This window comes from Salvia hispanica, chromosome 3 (assembly GCF_023119035.1).
Source record: "Salvia hispanica cultivar TCC Black 2014 chromosome 3, UniMelb_Shisp_WGS_1.0, whole genome shotgun sequence".
Lineage (NCBI taxonomy): Eukaryota > Viridiplantae > Streptophyta > Magnoliopsida > Lamiales > Lamiaceae > Salvia > Salvia hispanica.
Genome location: NC_062967.1, coordinates 53,353,666 through 53,374,478, shown reverse-complemented (window position 1 = coordinate 53,374,478; position 20,813 = coordinate 53,353,666). Strand labels below are relative to the sequence as shown.

Sequence of the window (20,813 nt, the reverse complement as noted above, 5' to 3'; positions counted from 1 at the left end):
AAAGTAAGAGAGAGGGAATAAAGTAGACATAAATGTGTTTCCATTTTAAGTAATGTGTTATCTTGGTTGGGACAAACAAAAAAGGAAAGTGAGTCATCTTTAGTGGTGTCACACCTCAACCCTTATGACTTATACATTTACTATAAATAAATTCAAAATTTAAAATAAATAATCCACGTGTTAACTACATAAAATCCACATATTATATCAGGTACATATTTCAAAATATTCTAAACTGTAGTGGGGCCCTCTCACCACTCTATATACTACACATTTATCTATATGCAAAAATGATGAGGATGAGAAGGTTGCCAAAACGCGTTAGCCGCCGACCCTTATAATAACTGTAACTCACATCAATCCACGCATCATTGATATCCTATTCCTGAAAAATATTAGGGGCTACTTGGTATGTTGGAATGGAATGGTGGAATGGAATGTGATTCCTACTTCCATTCTATTCATTTGCTTGGTGTGATGGAATGAATGAGTGAATGGATGAAAATGCGAAGGAAATCCAAGGAAATTGGCATTTCATTCCTATCTTCATTCCATTCTAACCTCCATTCCATTCCACCCTCATTCCATTCCATCATACCAAGCATGCCCTTAGTGGTTTATATGAGCCACAACTCAGTGCATATAAACCTTACCTTTAATTTCACACACAAATATCAAACACATTCTTTCATCAAAATATATCCCGGAAGTAATAAATATCATAAATAATTTAATATCCATATGCATATGTCTCTCTGTCCTTTTCACTATTCTGTGACAGATCAAGCCTGGTATCTGCCCGAGATTTCCATTGTATACGACCCAAAGGTCCATTTTCATTATTTGACCTTTCCACGAAGGCCCCTCTTTGCTTTTTGACCTTTCCACGAAGGCCCCTCTTTGCATATTGACCTTTCCACGAAGGCCCCTCTTTGATTTGACCTTTCTACGAAGGTCCCTCTTTGCATATATTCTTTGACCCGTAGGTCCATTATCATTGAATATGACCCGTAAGTCTATTTTCATTACCATTGATATCAGACCCAGGGCAAGATTGTCACATATCCTCTTTAATTCCATAATTCAAATAATTCCAATATCATACATCAATATATTCATTGCACCAATAACATATCCATATATTCCATCAATTAACTCCAATATTATAGATAAATATATGCATTACACAAATCACATATCCACGTCATATTCCACCATCAATATCAAATAACACATAACCATTTTAGTCTCACGTCATATAATTCAAATATTCACTCCAATTTAACACATAGGAATCAATCACATAAAAATATGTAAAATCAAAAGTGTGATTTATATACACACCTGATTACAATAAGTATTCTACCTGAACCCCTAACTCCTCTTCCCATTTAATCTTGATCCTTCGGACTCCAAGTTCTCGCTTCCCTTTTTTTTCTTTAAATAAAAATACACTTTGGCTTATATAAGGTAAGTTAGAGTCGGATATGGGAATAGAATTCTCGCCTATTCATTTTTGCTAACTCTAAAATTCACACACGTATCAAACAAAGATAAACATTATAATTGATATTGTTAAATAAAATTTTAAGCAACTATAATAAAAAAATTGGACTTTAATTGATTGGAACTACCCACCTTACGTATACATAAATAGAATAGCTTAGTCATTGCAAAAATACTCCTAGTCCAACACGTAATAACACCTAATATACATAAACACCTAATATATAATACACTTGTTTTAATTTTAAAACCCAATTACAAGTAATTATGTGATATATGATTGCTAATATCACTAATGTATATTTTTAGATAAAAAAAAAGTAATAATTTACTTAAACCTCACATAATTTACTAAATACCATATTATAATAAAATATATTATAATAAAATATGTAGTTTACTTAACCCACTCAAAACTCTAAATACCATATTATAATAAAATATATTATAATAAAATATGTAGTTTACTTAACCCACTCAAAGCTCTATAGTTCTAATAAAAATATATCCTATAACTATAATCAAATATGTAATTATGCATTATGACGTATGATTTGGGTTACGAATGTCACAAGTGAGACGGATTGGAGTATAAATTACTATAATAGTGCACAGCGGAAGGAGTTGTAACACATGGCCGTATGTGTGAAGACATATGCCACGAGAATCCTTTAAAAGAAATACATGCAGGGCTGAGTACGGGGTACTCAGTAGACACATTGCCGAAAGTTACACATATATGAAAATTTATCATTATCATGCCAGCACAGTAACACATGGGGTTTTTCTTAAAGACCCGAGTTTACTAAGTTCATTTTCATAAAGTTCGTCTGATTAGACTAAGTTCATTCCATTAATCCACCATATCTGATAGTTCATTCTGTGTCGGGAAGGTGGCCACCTTCCACGATCACATTTACCGGCCAACCTTTATGATGACTCACGATCCATTCCTTTGTGTACACTAACTCGAGTAGGATCTTGGTCCTATTGGAGTCCGAATTCGATTCATTTATTAATTCATTTGGTATTGTCAAACTGATAGGCATCATAAAACAAATAATTTATGGCACGATAACATTTGAAAAGAAAGTAAGTGTGATTTTATCAAACAAAAATCATTATATATACACTTGACAATTTTATCCACACATGATGTGTTGGATATAGAGCCCACCTCGATGCTTCCCAATAAAGTACTACTTCTCTACACAAGCTCGGCTTTGAAAGCAAACTCCTTGTACACGCCCTTCTTGAAAGAGGGTATTTATTCAATTAGTCTTATGAACATACATAAGGTGCATGACATGCAATGATCCTACATGGAATATGTATCCTATGTTCGAGGTTCAATCATAATAACTTCAGTCTATCAAAACACAGCTCTCTAATTTAAAAGTAATTATACATGGAATATGTATCCTATGTTCGAGGTTCAATCATAATAACTTCATTCTATCAAAACACAACTCTCTAATTTAAAAGTAATTAATCATGTGGTCACTCGAAAACATTTTAATTATCGAACAGAAAAAATAAAATCATTAAACCCAACAATTAAATAAATAACAGGTACATTCCTCACTTAGAGCCCAATGCTAAATTAATAAGTTCCCGATATTCTCCTTTATTCCCTAAACTCTGCCCACATTAGAGAATAAGAGACCACACTAAAAAAAATTACCTTAGCGCAAAGTGTGAACCCTAAAGTATCTAAAAGAAAAGGAACTCTAATAAAAAGAAGTTTAAAAAAAAAATTAGGACTCTCTCTCTTTTTTCCCCAACTCTCTCTTTCTCGGTTAAATTTTTTCAGGCACCGGCTTACCGAGTGCAGCGAGATATGCACGGGGCAGCGGCTGACGAGCGTTTGTGCGTGTGAGGCAGCAGCGGCCGTGTGTGACAGCAGTGGCGGCAGCACGAGTTCGGTGTGTAAGGCTGCTAAGGGGCAGCAGCGGCAGCGGCAGCTGCCGAGTGACAGCAGCGGTAGCTGCCCGGTGGGGCAGCTGTGGCGCCGTTTGGGCATGAGTGTACCCGAGGCAGTGGCTGCCGGAGCAGCCCTCTCCGTTACAAGCTAAGTCACTTTCTACCCTTGATTCTTAAAATTTGTGCACGTCTACTAAATTTGCAAGGCTTACTCAAGTTAAGTCTTTCATGAAAATGTCTAATCACGTGATAACATGATTTGACGTTAAAGTCTATTGGTTCAAGCATATAAGGGCTAAGCTATGTTCATGGGAGAATATGATAAGAATAGGATTTGTAGTTCTATATCAAAGTGCTAAGTTGCATATGAAAAATTAAGTATTTTCTGCATATCGATGTTGGTAAGGAAGAGAATAATTCGAAAGAAATTTACTATCATGGTGTAATTGAACTAAGCAAAATGTGATCTAAAACTAGGAAATTTAAAATGGTAAAAAGAGAGATACCTTGAGGAAATGAAGAAGTGAAGGTGGTGATGAGAGTTCCTTTGCTTGAAAATTTCCAATTCCTCACTTGAGTGTAATTTGATGGTGTAGTGCTTTTTTTGTAGTAGTAAAAGATTTAAAGGATGGAGTGGATGTAGTAATTATAAAAGAAATGCTGCATGGGAAAAACATGGGTAAAAGCTTGATTTATGGAAGAATTACATTGTCCAAAGGTTATGGACTTCTTGCCAAATGAGACAAGTTGTCACCTCAATCATTCACTATACCATAAATGGCAAGCATCTTACATCTCGTCACTTAAAATGACAGCTAACAAGTACGGTCATAGTTTGGAAACTGTGTGCCGTCGTTTGGGAACCGTGCTTTAATGTGATGTGATTTCGTCAAACGTCTCGTCTTAATTTGATGTCAAAAGTGTATTTAACACGTGTTCTATTATTTTGTGTAGGTAGCGGGAGCGCATGACGTGATTATCGGGCAAGGTTCAGCGAGTGAGGGACAGGTTGTCTGGGATAGCGTGCGCGATTGCCCGCCGTGACTTTCTGGCGTGAGCATGTCGTGACACGGCTCTCGCGTTGTTAGAAGTTGTGTCGTTATTTTTATTCTAGTATTGAACTCTATGTAAAACGTCTTTGAACTTTCATTTGTAACTCGGACTTCACAAACGGACTATAAGAAAATTAAATATTGTTGTAGAACTATATTCATTCACCACTTAAACGTACTTCCAACATAAAGCTCGACCACAATTCGTGGTAAAAGAGACTAGGCGCGAAGAAAAAAAATACTAATGAGTCGGTTTTCTAAAAGACTTAGGAAAGAAAAAGGGCAGGCGTTACATATAAGATGTTTCTAACTCGATCACAACGCGTGGTAAAAGAGACTAGGCGCGAAGAAAAAATACTAATAAGTCGGTTTTCTAAAAGACTTAAGAAATAAAAAGGGCGGGTGTTACATATAAGATGTTTCTAAAACTTTTAAATGTATAAGAAGCAAACAAGTCTAATTCTTCTACATAGTAGATTGGTCGTGAACGACGTTCACATAGGGTGACGCAGTTGGTTCTTTGTAGATGATAAATAGAATTTCACAACCTTGATAGGCTTTGGCTACCTATCGTGAAAGGTTGCGGTGTCAGTCCACATGTTTCCTTACCTTAGGAAATAAACGACACTGATGTGGTATAACAATGAAGGATCTAACAGTTTAGATAAGTTTTTCTTGCTATTTACTGAAACACGAGGTCTCCGTGATTGTTATTTTTTAATCATTGTTGACATAACATTGAACAAACGATATTGATTATGCACTACTTTGATTTATCAAAAAGGTGTTGCTTTTTCGTAATAAGAATCCTGATATTTTGGGTAGTGGTGATCAATGTCTAGAGGTGCTAGTATTGTCATTATAATGAATCGTGTGCTGGGTGAGTCCAGTTTGATAATATCATCACGAGGTGTTTGAAAAAGGTTTTATTATTCAGAAACTCAGCCGGTTGGAATTTATTCAAGAATAATAAATAAAGATTTTGAACTAGAGAACTCTTAGGAAAAGATATTAATTAATTAAAATCAAATAGCAAACTTAAATTAATTAATGGCTATTTATATCTTAAACACATGAAATAATAAATGAAAGAGGTAAAGCCCGGATTACTCATAATTTGGGATTGGACGGGCAATCAATATTATTATACTATAGTGGATTATAATAATATTATGTTCAGCTTTGAATTAAATTGAGGCTCAATTTAATTTGTAAATGTCCAACAAGTTTGTCCCAAGTCCAACCTCCATAGATCCCTAATCTGACTCATCATAACTCTATATAAAAGAAGATTGGATAGGAAATTTAATGTGAATTAACTCATAATTTTTGTGCTCCCGCTCAGGAGTGGACGAAAAATCGGTTTTTAACATAACTAATATTTTGTCTTCTTTTTAATCAAGTCCTTTTCGATTCTGACAAGCTTTGCCCACTCAAGGGTCATTATCTAAGTTTCGGGATACAGATTAGAAGGTTCATGGTTGAGTATGAAGAACATCACATGGAGAAGATGCAAGCAATCATCGATTCTTTGGATGATCAGATCGGTAATTCTAAACCGTAGGAATTCATGAATTAGGGTTTAAATTACATAAGCATGAATTAATGTGTGTTCTTGTATGCAATTGGTTGTTTAACATGTGAGTAATTGGTCCCATTATCAGTCAAATAAATTTGTATGCATGGTTTATTTGTTTATGAATGTTTTCCATTGTGCAAAGGGCACAAAACCCCAACACAACATTAGTAATATGACCCTAGCCACCGCTTAGCAGCTAGGGTGGTGGCTAGGGCCCTATTGCAACAGCCGAGCCATGGGGGAAAGGGAAAGCTCGGCGATCGTTGGGCGCTGGCTCGGCGCCTATTGCGCGCCGAGCCATATTTTTTTTCTTCTATAAAATACCCTACTCCCATTTCATTTTTTCCATCCATTTTCCTCACATAATAGGCGCCAAGTCATATTTTTTTTCTTCTATAAATACCCTACTCCCATTTCATTTTTTCCATCCATTTTCCTCACATTTCACTACTCTACACGAAATTTCTATATAAAGATGGCATTTGATGGTGATGAGGATCCAATGGAAAAGCTCCTCGACAACGCCATTTGGGAGCATGTGTGAGCGGAGTTAGACCGTGAACTGGAAAACCACATTCGGGAAGAGATGCAGCCAGTGGTCCCTCGACGGATCCAGCATCGACGTACAATCAACTGGAACCACATCGCTACCCACAATTGGCTGTTTGCTGACTACTTCGCCGATGAACCGCTCAGTGTCGAGAGCTTTCATCGGTAATCATAAAAAAAATATGCCACGTAATCATAATTTCATTGCCACAAAGTTTAAATATGAAATCGTGATTGGTGTACCAATAAGCAATCATAGGTAAATGCGTGATACTCTGCCATCTTGCACTGAATGAATTGAACTCTCTTTGAATATCTCTGGTTTAGCTTGGGAAGATATATCTACGGAACTAGGCGCCTCCTCTCCCCGGCAGCCAATGTCCGCGGTAAAACTCCATCAGCAACCGCCCTTCGCCGCTTTCTGCACGCTTCGCCGCTCCGTCCTCACTGTCGCTATCGTAACCCTCGTTTCCTTCACTTACCTCTCCCTTAAATCCCTACACTCACCATCTCTCCTATCCTCCACCACTACCACCTCTACCGTACAACCCTCCCTGCCTGAGGTACTACTTGTTCTGCCTACGAATTGCGTCAATTCACTAATTCTCATGTTTCGATTCGATCAATTTCTCCGTTTCCTCATTCTAGGATGTTGATTACGGCGATACTGCGGAGGGAGAGAGAAAGGAGAGTGACGATGCGGAGGAAGGCGATGTGTATCATTTGCCGAAGGTGTTTAGGTTGAACTACGAGGAGATGTTGAAGAGATTTAAGGTGTACGTGTACTCCGATGGGGATCCGAAGACCTATTACCAGACGCCGCGGAAGCTCACCGGAAAATACGCGAGCGAAGGATACTTTTTTCAGAATCTTAGGGATAGTAAATTCGTGACGGATGATCCAGATCAGGCGGATCTGTTCTTCATCCCGATCTCTTGCCATAAGATGCGAGGAAAGGTATGTCGACATTCGTCAATTTTCATTGGCAATGCGGTTGCTTTTGATGCTTGATTTCGAGATTCAGCTTCCATTGAGTTTGTTAAATGCTTAACTTCTGTAGATGCTGTGTCCTTTTGTTAAAATCGAATCATTGAGCTGCTTCAGATGTTGGAGTTCCTACTGCATTGATTTTGAACGATTTTAAATATTAGCTTTCATATTTATTTCTTCTCTTTTGTAAAAATTTATTTTATCTATCTACTGAAGAAACTACCTGTATTCATATAATTGTATAAATGGAAGGGAATGGAATGTTTTCAGCTTAGGTCTTCATAAGCAAAAAAAAACGCAGCCAAAGTAATCAGGAAGTGCTCCTCTGGTTAACCTATATATCCCTTCGAAGCTAGAGAACTTAGGAAAAGGGCAGCTGAAGTCACCCATCCTAATCCAGTTTCATAAGTCAGTTAAGCACTATAATTCTACTTACTTTCTGAGCAGATGTTGTTTCCTTTTTCTGAACTTGTTCCTCAGCATGCCTAATGATCTTGTTCTTTGAGCGAGAAAGTGTGATAAATGGTTAAACAACTATCTCCTTCCACTTCAACTGCCTGGCTTATCACCATGAGCTGTTTCATTACTATAAAAGGTTAAAAGCAAAGGTCTAATGTGATTTCACTAGCTCTGCTACTGCCCTTATTTCTACCGCACATCTCATTACTGATAATTGTCTGCTACTTTAATCTAGGCAAAATGTTTGTTATGTATAAAGACTTACACAGTTAACTCATATAAAAAACAGGTAATGTTTATGTTCAATTGCTTTCCATGTGGTTGAGTTATTAGCGATTGTTAGCTTGAATAGTTTTTCTTGTAATCCTTTTCGTGTTCTACCTGCAATACTAATATATGAGGATTTGAATTGCTGATTTTTCGATCTTCTTACAATAACATACAGGGTATCTCATATGAGAACATGACTATAATTGTCCGGGACTATGTGGAGGGATTGATGTCCAAATACCCATATTGGAATAGAACTCTAGGTGCAGATCACTTTTTTGTTACTTGTCATGATGTTGGTGTGAGGGCCACCGAAGGGCTTCCGAACCTTATAAAGAACTCAATTCGTGTTGTTTGCTCCCCCAGCTATGATGTTGGGTTTATACCACACAAAGATGTTGCACTCCCTCAAGTTCTTCAGCCCTTTGCCCTTCCTGCTGGAGAAAATGATATAGAAAATAGGTACTTATTTCAAAAATTGGACCTCTTAAGTTTTCCTTGCCTTGCATTTTAATTTCTTGATATACGATTTATTAAGGTGCTTGCTGTTGTTTAGCTGAACTAATTAACCTTACCATGCGTGAAATATGTTCACCAATCTGCTTCTGAGAGTAATCTACAATCTGAAGAAGGTCAGATCAAAATAAAAATAAAAAATTCTAATAACCTCCATGGCTTTAAAAGAAAGGAGATCGTTTCATTCCTTGAAACCCCATGAACCTTGAGAAAGTGCCAAAGGGGGATTCACTTTAGTATTATTTTTGCTGAAACTTCTGTCTGGGTGAAAAGTGGACTTTCTGTTGCTAAACTCTTAGCTACTATCTCTTGTCTACACGCATATTCTCCTTTGCAGGAAATTATGGTCAGGTCAACATAAGCCTGTATTACTTTTAGCTGCTGTTCTGTCACCCAAAGTAAATGCCCCCTTAGTGCAATATATGGTATTGAGTAGATTGAGCTGATCACTTAGAACCATAATAGTATGGTTTAATCTTTCTTTTACAATGTTCCATTTATCCATTTCTATTCATCAGTTAAGAACGGGATTTGAAGAATTAATTAACATATGTTGCAGGACGACACTCGCTTTTTGGGCAGGGCATAGAAATTCCAAGATTCGTGTCATATTGGCACAAGTATGGGAAAATGATACTGAACTTGACATATCCAACAACAGAATTAACAGGGCCACTGGGCATCTTGTGTATCAAAAGAGATTTTACAGAACAAAATTCTGCATTTGCCCAGGTGGCTCTCAAGTCAATAGTGCCCGTATAGCAGACTCTATACACTATGGATGTATACCTGGTGAGAACTAATCCCCTCTCTTCTCACCTATGTATATGTTATAATAAGTTTTAGCGGGTTTGGCCTTTATGTTTCATGAAAGTCGCTAAACGTGTATTAAACAAATGGTGCTCACGGATGGTTGTATAGGTGTGTAGCATAACATTTCTCAAGATTGGAATATAGTCATAGTATTAGAAATGGAAATCTAGTTACAGCAATGAATATGTATTTATTTTACCGTCTGAATACAACCACGACTTGTACCGTCAGAAATGGAAATACTTTTGCAGAAAAGGGGAGAAAAATGGATCATTCTGTATTCAATATTTTGAAGAATATATATGAACATGTGCTGCTTTATATGTTGTGTATGCACTACTTATTTGTAAGTATTCAGTGTTTTCATAATTGTAGTTTGATTAACTATTAATTGTTCTGTACAGTGATTCTCTCTAATTACTACGACTTGCCTTTCAACGACATACTAAATTGGCATAAATTTTCGGTAGTACTAAAGGAGAAGGATGTCTACCAGCTTAAGCAAATTCTGAAGAATATCACACAAGAAGAGTTTGTCAGATTGCACAACAATTTGCATAAGGTACAATTCAATTCTTAACTGATTGTAAATTCAAATCTCGAGTTAAGTAGTTTATCTTTCCCTACTCTATTCTACATGATATTGGTTTTGTGCATTGAGCGCACAGAGTAACTGATTGTAAATTAATTCTTTACGATGATCTGCTGTCAGGTCCAAAAACACTTCCATTGGAACTCACCTGCTGTGAGTCACGACGCCTTCCATATGATCATGTACGAGCTCTGGTTACGCCATCATGTAATCAAGTACTAACTTCTAAATCACACAACTCCATCTCAACACATGGCTAGCTTCTGCTGGTTGTGACTTTGAAAAACTTGTATATTACTACTTGTGAGTTGCAATTTGTTCATTCGTTCGTGTCTACTTTTTAAAAATGTTTTAGATCTGCAGATAGAATCGATACCAATTTTAGAGTGAAGGGGTGCCTAGTAAACTATTTCATCTATATCCATGTAGTGTTATTCTTCCTTTTTACCAATCCTAACAGGGTGAACATTTCTGATTTATGGTTCCTTTTTTTATTTTATGGAAATAGAGCATTAATTCAGTGATGTCTCAATTTATTTATCCTTATTGAGTTGATTTTGGTAGTTCTTTTCTTTTATCTATATGTTCTGAAGTATTCTCTCCGTCCTACTAAATATGAAATATTTTGAAATTGGCACGAGATTTTATGTGGTGTTATTTTGTGAGTTAATAAAAAAGAGTAAAGTAAGAGATATGAAAAAATAGAGATAAAGTTGATTCCATTTTAGGAAACGTTTTATTTTTAATGAGACAATTCAAAAACAAAAACATTTCATTTTTAAAGGGACAGATGGAGTACTCAATTGCAAGTACCTCCCTCCGTCCCATTGAAGATGGCTCACTTTCCTTTTTAATTTGTCCCACCTAAGATGACGTATTGTTTAAAATAGAAATCCCTTTACCTTTACTTTTTTCTCTCTCTCTTTATTCTCTCCACCTAACAACAAAATAAGAGTTCATAGAATCTCGTGCTGCCCAAGTCATGGGCCATCTTTCTTAGAGTACTATCTATGTGGTATTTGCGTGCTTAAAATATTTAGATTTAAATAATAAAGAGATAATAGTCACATAAAATATGAAGTTTGGTCAAATTTTAATTACTTTTATGAGATTTGTAAATAGATTGTTAAATCTTAAACTTTAATTTATTTTTTTATTATTTCCTGTGTATATAAAACAAAGTATTTGGTGATGCTTGAGATGACATTTGATTTTAAAATGGAAAGAGAATAAAGAAAAAAAAGTGAAACACAAAACAAAATACTCTTATAAGTAATGAAATTATGTTGTTTTCAACGTCAATAAAATATTTTTGTATATGAGTCAATAGAAAAAAATTAAAAATTTTAATTTATTAAAATGGTTAAATTCATGGTCAATATTACTATCTTAATAATAAATGCTCCTGCCGTGGATGGAAAAAGTTAATTGAATATGAATTTTACTTTATATATTATATTAGTTTTATACGAATGAGAGGTCAATTATTAAAACTAGTAAAAAGTATATATATTAACTGTGAATGAATAAAAAAAGAGTTATACTTTATCAATTAATTGTGGACGGGGAAGTATATAGATAGAATAAATCATTCTCACCGCAATATTCAAGAAATTTAGGTACAAAAGATGATTCTTTTATGTTTTGAGCTGGTACAGAAGATGATTCTTAGTATCATTTAGGTATAATAGTAATTGAAAAATATAAAATATTATTCATTCCGTCTCAACAAATTAAGATGGTCCATTTTTTGTTTGAATGAAATTTTAGGAATTATTAATTCATGTGTTTAATTAAAGAAGAAAGATGGATATATGTATTAAATCAAGAGAGATAGATATTTTAATTATAGAAAAAAAAATGGCTGTTTATATTAGTTGAGAAGAGAAAGTGATTCTATTCTTTTCAAAAATAGAAACATATCATTATTTGAGACATACTCTGCCTGTCTCATTTAAGATGATCCTTTTTTTCGAACTTATTTTGTAAAAATGATAATAAATAGTTAAAATTGAGAGAAATTAAATTAGGTGAGGGAATAATGTAGTACAGACTATCTTTTATATTATTTTTCTGTTACTTTACTTTATCCTTACAATTAACTATTTATTATCATTTTTATAAAATATGTGAAAAAAAAAAGATCATCTTAACTGGAACTGATGAAGTAACTGGAACTGATGAAGTATTAAACATGAAAACATATCATATTAACTAATATGAAAGGAGTATATGACACAACTGATTGAAATTAAGTACAATAAGCAAATCAAAGTTTATAAGTAATTTTCTAGTTTTTTTTATCATATAAATATAGAGGACATCTATGCTTGACATTAAGAATTATTTTTAGGGTTTAGGAAGGTAACCCAAATTAAATAAAGTGAAGCTGTCAGGATGTCTCAATCGTGGACGTGAAACACATTGTTTCCAAGTAATATGAGTTACATAAAATTTGAACAAGTGATACTCATTAAATGAATACACACTATAAAGAAGAAATCAAATCGTCTATGTACATTGTTGATAATATTTTATCGATTACATTTTTTTATTTAAGGAGTACTATATCTCTATCTGTGCAGTGACACAAAATCTTATTTTAGATATTCAATTTTCACTGACATATTTTTAAAATAAAAATATTATTATAACTACTTAACTTTCCCTCAATTCAATTAAAAAAAAAAAAAAACTATATCAATATGCCATCTAAAGTTGGCGTTCCAAAACTCTTTCATCTGAGGAAGTATATGTTAAGTTGACGTTCCAAAACTCTTCCAAATTACTAGTATTAATTATTTTAAAAATAAATAGTAGGCCAACTAATTAAAGTTCCAAGATCATCAATTTAAAATAATTTCAATTCCCAATTTTATGTTTGTCCCTATTTGAGACCACGTCGCCCTTAAACACGTACACGTTACCTTCTATCGCTTAACACGCGTATTTATATATTATCATAACAATTAATCAATACCCCTCAATAATGAAAAATAATGTAGAAGTATCTATTTAATTTGTTATTTTATCCTCCTAACACGAGATATTAACGTGTGCATTTTAATAGTAATTTCTATTCAAATTTTCTATGAATAAAATATGAATGGGGTGTGCTTATCATGAATCCTTTTAATAAAATCTAATTAATCCCATTTTAATATAAAATGACAAGAAATACTTTTCTCCAAGAAATTAATATCCCGCGTTCATCACAATCTGCCAACGTTGAAGAAATAGTGTTCTACAATAATTAAATGTACATGGTAATGATTTAGACAGAAGTCCACGCTCAACATTTTGCAAGATGATGGTGAAATGTGCTACAAATTAAATTCATCTCAATCTTCACGAGACAATTAAAAACAATAAACACAACCATTCGCAAATTGAAACAACATCAAGCTAATTAATTTAATTGTGTATTTTATGAAACAACTATGGTTTTTCATATTTTTAGCACAAAATTAATTTCTTCTTATCATTTAAAATTGATTCTGATTTGTGTCGACTGACTCGGCTATTTTTTTGATTAATATGAAACGTCTAAATTAAGAGGTAATATAATTTTTTCTGATTTTTTTTGTTTGTTTGGTGACAGGTAGACATGCGAATGTGCATCTCGTGACATGATTTTATAGAAATATGCATATTTAATAGTAAGCACATTAATTATATAGAATATGGGCTACACTTTAACGCGCGCAAAACAAACCAATCGACCTTCATCTATTTAATCAATGTATATAGGTAATACAAGTCTAATAAAAAACTAATAAAAGTCTATTAAAGAACTATGAAATTCAGCATTATCTAACCTACGTGGCCATTACTTTTGCTGATGCACAACTTATCTGATTATCTCCAATGGACTCTGCAGCAGAACATATATTGAACATGCATATGTTTAAATATATTAATATATTTAATTGAACAAATATGTTTATCTTTATTTTAAAAACTTGTACGTGTCCATACGCACACTAACTTAATTTAATCAAATCAGTTTTCGTATATCCCAAATATAATCAATTTAATTAAAAACATCAAGTATAAATAAAGTGAATCATAAAAATTAAACTATTCCGTCTATACGGTTTATATAAATTTGTTCTTTCTCATAATTAAATAACATTAATTTATGGTCATTTTAAAATAAACTACTATTCGCTGTGTCTTGATTCAATTTTCAATGTGATGCTATTAAATACTATGTTGTATGTTTATTTATCATAAAATTTGTACTCCCAGTTTAAAAGGTTTGGATAGACTACTAATTTTAAGAGATAGAAAGAGTTCAAAATTTGAAGTTCACTCTAAATTTTTATAAGTGAATAAACTACGAATACTACAGTCATGCATTGCTGTCGCATTGTCGGAAGCAATCATCTTAACCATTTTCTAGTTAGAATTTTATTATTTGGAATGAAACTTTTTAAAGTTTTTAAAAAACAATGGTTTTTCCTCCACGGTAAATTTCGAAATTAAAAGATAGAAGCGTTACAAACAATTTTTTTCTATAATATAATAAAAAACATTGAGGTTTTAAGTTGATTTTATATAATGCATGCATCAACATTACTCAATATTTTGAAAAGAAACACATTTTTAGTTATCTAGCTCAGCTAATTAAAAAATTGTAATTTTGTTTAGGTGAGAATATCTATGATAAATATAATTCTTAAATATCCCTTCTCTTGAAGAATTAATTTTTATAAAAAAGAAATAAATATAATAGCTACGGAGTATTTCTTTTTACCTCTTCCTTCAAAAGAGAATTAGCAACTTCTTAAGCTTGCCCTCCTCCCTTCTTTTGAGTTTGGATGGTTTAATAATTTTTAATTAATAATTTTGAGTTTGGAGTAGCATCAAATTTGTTGGATAAGATTGTGGTTTCATTCTTGTGAACCTATTCTGTTTTGGCAGTACCTATTTTTGTTTTTTTATGTTCTCTTCTTATTTTTAAACCCTATCAGGAGTTTTCTGCATTTCGATATCTTGTAACTTTGTGAACCTTTTGTATTTGCTTTAACTTCTATTTTTCCTGATGGTGTTTTTTTTGTAATTAAAATCTAAACAATTAGAAACAGCAAGGATTTTTTTTTATTTGAGGATATTACATAAAACATAAAAATAGTAGCGTATTATACCAAAAATCAAAACAATGGAAAATTAGTACTACAAAAATACTATTTCTTCTGTTCTATAATAGAAGAATCATTTTATTTATAATTATTTTTTCTATCACTTTAATTATTTATATTTATTTTTTAAAAATGAATGCAGGAAATGAAAAACTTTTAACACGGGACAATTGTTTGCTGGAGACTTATAATCAACTTGCCGTTTGATCACTAGTGGATTCAAGAATGCGATAATTATATGATTATTAGGTTATCTCCAACCGTACACTAAAACTCATTTTTAGTGTAAATATCTTCTTCAACCATGCTCCGAATCCATATTCATTTTTTGTGTTTTTTCCTTAAACGACACCAAATTTAGTGTACAACATCAAATTTGGGTATCTACTGAAAAAAATTTAAAATATTACAAACTAGGCCTTTATTTTACAATTGATGTGAATATGCATCATAATAATATGAAAAGGACATTTTCTCTATCACAATGTGTAACAAGTACTTGACGAATTCTTCGTTGGAATATTTCTTTTGGTTGGTAGTGATGGAATGCTTTCATATACTCCCCCCGTTTCACAGTAATAGAGACGTTTCGTTTTGAGCTCTTGTTTTGAAAAAATGATAATAAATAGTTAAAGTGGAGAAAGAGTAAAGTAAGAGAGAGATATATTGTAGTGAAGAGTCTTATCTACAATATTCTCTCTCTAACTTTACTCTTTTTCCACTTTAACTATTTATTATTATTTTTTCAAAATGAGTGCTCAAAACAAAATGCCTCTGTTACTATGGAACGGAGGGAGTATGTTTTAATATTCTTTTGAGTTTGAGTTTGGAGTTAATGATTAGAATAAAATTACATTGACGCATACTCAAAAATGATGGGTTTAAGTTTGGTGTAAATGGTTGGAGATGGCCTTGATGAGTTATAATTGGGATTCAAGAATGTGAAATAAATATATGACTATTAATGTGTTATAATTGGGATTATAGTTCTATCCCTTCATATTTGTACCCCTTTGCTCACATCTTTATCCACCGATAATGCTGACGTGCTTGTTTTTGGACTGAATTACAAAAAACGTCGTTAAGCAATTGTACTTACATATTGTCGATTCTAGATAAAATTTATTAGTGTTAATAAAACTTGGATATAAAGGTAAACATATTTTTATCCTTTTATATTATTTTTAGATATTTCTACCTTTTTAATCTTTTTACTCTAAGGCTATTTTCGTCATTTACGTGGCAAGATATCACCTTATTATTAATAATCCATGTTATCTTATCTTATTTTGTCTCACAATTAAATTTCATTTACTTTCTGATTCTATGCACATATATATTGTTGAAGACATAGTAACTAATAGTAACTCAATCTGAACCTTTTTTTGGTTAAATAATAATAATAATAATAATAATAATAATAATAATAATAATAATAATAACTCAATCAGAATCACATGATCTAGGAATTTAGTGGCTACAATTAATATTTCTTTTTCCTTCATTCTTAATGTAAATGGAAATTTTAACATTTGAATGTAAGATCCAAATGATTAATTCTTTCAAATCGTATATGAAAGTTAATTTCTCTGAATTTCACATATTTTTCAAATTTAAATTATTTTTATAAAGATTATACCAAATTAAAGGTAATTTTATAATCATTCTAACAAAATTCTACTTACATGGTATAATATCAAAGGCAAAAAAAATGATAATATGACATATGAACAATGATATTTCTTTTTTGATGATAATTTATGTTTCTTAACAAAATGATATTGAGTTCGATAAAGAGTGATAGGGGTTAACTATACGATTCATATAAAATTTTGAAGTTTTGTATAAATCATACAAAAAGTTTCATTCACATTTTAATTTAATATACTATGTTATATGGATTTGGCCATCGTTAATTCTTTACCTAGATGACGTATAAAATATAAAAATGATAGAATTTTTTGATATTGAATGAATGATATTGCTCAATAGTGAAAATATTGCTTATATCTTCTCACAGTTCATTACATTCAAATTAAGAAGTCCATTCACTAGATGCCTTCACCTATAAACTTTTTGTACTTGGTCAAAATAACTTTTCATACTCAAATTCTAATGAAAATCTATGATTTACTAAAAGTAAGTCTGACATGCATCAAGTTATTTCAGATGTCTGGGAGTAGCACATTCTTAAAAGTTAAAACCTGTCCAGATGTTAATTTCAAGAACACATTACACCAACCATCTCATACGTATATTTCTACATCCAACAGATGTGTAAGTAGATTAAGTGTTTCTTTCCGAGAGCACATGACATGTGGTACCCATATCACCAAACCATTCCTTTGGATTGTTATCGTGATTTTCCATCGAAGACCATTGCGACCACCTGTGGTCCTCATTGTCTTTAACAACACGTTAAAACAATTTTCACAATATTGTCTTCAACAATATGTACACAATTATAATGAACTCTAGGTGCATTTTGTGTTCAACAACATATGCATCCCAATTAGTACTACCAAATCTATTTTGGTGTTGCTTTCAAATGATAAATGATAAACACGATCTTAAGAGAATAAATTTTTAAAGATATATAATGAACTCTAGGTGCATTTTGTGTTCAACAACATATGCATCCCAATTAGTACTACCAAATCTATCTTGGTGTTGCTTTCAAATGATAAATGATAAACACGATCTTAAGAGAATAAATTTTTAAAGAATTAAGCATTTCGTAGTCCAAGAACATTGCGACCACCGTTGTTTCATTCCAACTTTGGAGTTCACGTTCCACCAACTTCGACTGGCATAATCTTGTCTTATAATGGTACAATAATTTCTCTTGCGATTGTCAGATATAATGGGATAAAATTCCTTAGCTGTGTACAAACAATGTACAACAATAAATGGAATGAAAATTACAACGAAAACAAAAGGCCAAACTATAAGTCGAGTCAATGAGAACTCTCTTTCCGCAAGACAAATTACTCTCCGGCTAGTGCTCTCGGATTGAGCCAACAATGCTCCTAAAATGCACGTTGTGATGTAGAAAGGTGGAGAGAATAGAGAATGCTTATTGTAGGAGTACTCTTCTACTCCATATTCAAGTCTATTTATAAAGCCAAAGGATGATACTTGAAAAGCTTGGCATTTAAGACACACTATAATAATATTGAAGGTTACACTAAGTCTCGGCTACATGAAAGGCCAAATGCCCTGCCTTTACACCCTCGACACACTCACTTCTCCAAGATATATTATTTGGGATGTCACAAGATTTCTTGAGAAATGAGAAATTGGTGCATGGATTCACTGTAGTACTTATTCATTGACAAACTCTCATTAAACTATTATTTGAAGAAATTGAAATGTTTGGTGTTGGAGAAAGATGATTGAATATGCCATTTTCATGTTATATTTGTACTAGCAGTGCGTCGTTTAAGACATAAAGAAATTGTGGTTGTTGATATAAGTAAAAGTAGTAGTAATTGTCAATCTAGGTATATGGGAGAACTATAAAAACGTCATTAATGATTTTTTGAAAAAGAAAGATGCAACTTCCACCATGTGTTGATATGAGAACTCCATTGGTGGAGATTGAGAAAATAAAACAAAAATTGTAAGAAGACTTTTGAGTGCAAAAATGGATAGAGATAAAATAAGAAATTCTTAGAAAAAGAGTCTAGAATGGGACAAACAATAAATTAGGTGTAGGGGAGAGAGAAGGACCGATGAGATTAGACGAATATGCTCATATGTAATAATAGTATAAAAGTACCAAAAATATGATTATCATTTATATATGTCCATAATCTGTTAGTGCTAATAAATTTAATGGACTGATAATAGCAAAATACAACTCACATCTACTCATCACAGGTTTTGAGCCTTTTCAATTGAGAAAAAAAATAATAATGATTGTATTAATCCATAAATTTTAGGTTTGCAACAATTTCAATCTTTTCTCAAATCTTTTGGTTTCAAATAAATTTCCAACGTTTTAAGCATTTGTTTGAGAAAAATTCAACGAGTGAATAGATGATGATTAATTTCAAAATAGCCTGCAAGTATTGAATGTCAATATCAAATAGGGCTAGGAGTACATATTCAATTCCAAGTAGTTAACAGGAAAACAATTTATCTTTTTCTTTTTTTTTCTCCTAGTACTAGTGAGGTGTTTTTACCTATTTGTAACTTGCTATGAAATCTTGTCTGACAGATTAAATAAATTGAGATTAAGTTGAGTCCTTTCAGTATTCCACTAAATATATGCTATTTTAGAAGTGACACTATGTTCGAGTTGACCCCAAAAATATCTAAGAATCTAGATACTGAATGTACATAACTAGATAATTACTACTTATTACTCAAGATAATGAATGTATATAACTAGATAATTACTTATTACTCCATGTATTAGTGAATGTATATAACTAGATAATTACTTATTACTCCATGTATTAGTGAAATGTTGTCTAATTTTATCACGTTCATAAAAAGTTGTCTACTTTGCTTTTTTTTTTTTTTGGTAAATGGACTACACTTTCCACAAACTCTTTACACTCACATTTTATAATAGAACTAGTATATAAATGTGGAACCCTCATTCCTTTAACTTTTCAACACATTTTCTTCACATTTCTATAAATTCGTGTCGAGTCAAATTTGGACAATAATTTATGGACAGAGGGAGTACTACTGCTACACAATATTGTATCTTTCTTTTGATCATGCATGATTGTAATACTAGTATATTTTATAGGAAAAAAAAAACTCTATCTATCTCCCATTAGTGTCTTAGTTTTTCATTTTTAGTTCGTTCTTTATTAATTGTCTCACTTTACTTTTAGTATTTTTGATAATAGACCCCACATTTTATACTATTTCTCTCTCACATTATAAAATACAGGAATCTCATTTTAATCTCATTTGAGTTCGACGCGATTTTTAAGAAATATAAAGAAAAGTGATTGAGAAAATGTAATTGAGAAATATATGGTGCACTACTAAGTTTTCTAATAGAAAGTGAACAAAGTTAGTGAAAAGTGAGGTCGACCTATCATATATAGTAAAAGTGAATCATTGGCTGATGGACTAAAATGATAAATCGAGACTCCTAATAACGAACAGATGATATATATAAAAGTAAGATCCATATATCATCGTTTTCAACTCAGTTACCTTTATATTTCTTAAAATAATAGCGTGGACCGTATTAAAGGACTGACGGAGTAGTAGTACTAATTATGGATATGCGACCGCAATTTTTTATTGAGAGCACAAATCTGTAATTACATATTTGTTGAAATAATATATATCCGACATAGTAGACATAGAATATTAAGAATATATATGCATATTAGTACACATAAAGCCAAATGAGATTTAAAAATCGCGAGCAAGAATTTTTTTCCCAA

General features: G+C 32.3%; 1 protein-coding gene across 2 annotated transcripts; it reads left to right on the top strand.

The window, feature by feature from the left end:
* Positions 1-6,584: 6,584 nt before the first annotated feature.
* Positions 6,585-10,773, top strand: LOC125211618 (probable glycosyltransferase At5g03795). 2 transcript variants are annotated; one of them, XM_048111494.1, is made up of 6 exons: positions 6,585-7,172; positions 7,258-7,566; positions 8,504-8,790; positions 9,404-9,636; positions 10,128-10,219; positions 10,370-10,773. In XM_048111494.1, exons 1-6 carry the CDS (start codon positions 6,987-6,989, stop codon positions 10,469-10,471), a joined length of 1,209 nt encoding a protein of 402 aa, XP_047967451.1. In that variant the 5' UTR covers positions 6,585-6,986; the 3' UTR covers positions 10,472-10,773. The 2 variants fall into 2 exon arrangements, with proteins under 2 accessions (XP_047967451.1, XP_047967450.1); XM_048111493.1 differs by having other exon boundaries at positions 6,601-7,172; positions 10,062-10,219.
* The last annotated feature ends 10,040 nt before the right edge of the window (positions 10,774-20,813 follow it).

Bases quoted from the DNA above. Each gene is read 5' to 3' on its own strand.
- LOC125211618 (XM_048111493.1), top strand. From the start codon at position 6,987: ATGTCCGCGGTAAAACTCCATCAGCAACCGCCCTTCGCCGCTTTCTGC. The intron at 7,567-8,503 runs GTATGTCGACAT...AATAACATACAG, and splicing joins GCCATAAGATGCGAGGAAAG to GGTATCTCATATGAGAACAT. The intron at 10,220-10,369 runs GTACAATTCAAT...ATCTGCTGTCAG, and splicing joins TGCACAACAATTTGCATAAG to GTCCAAAAACACTTCCATTG.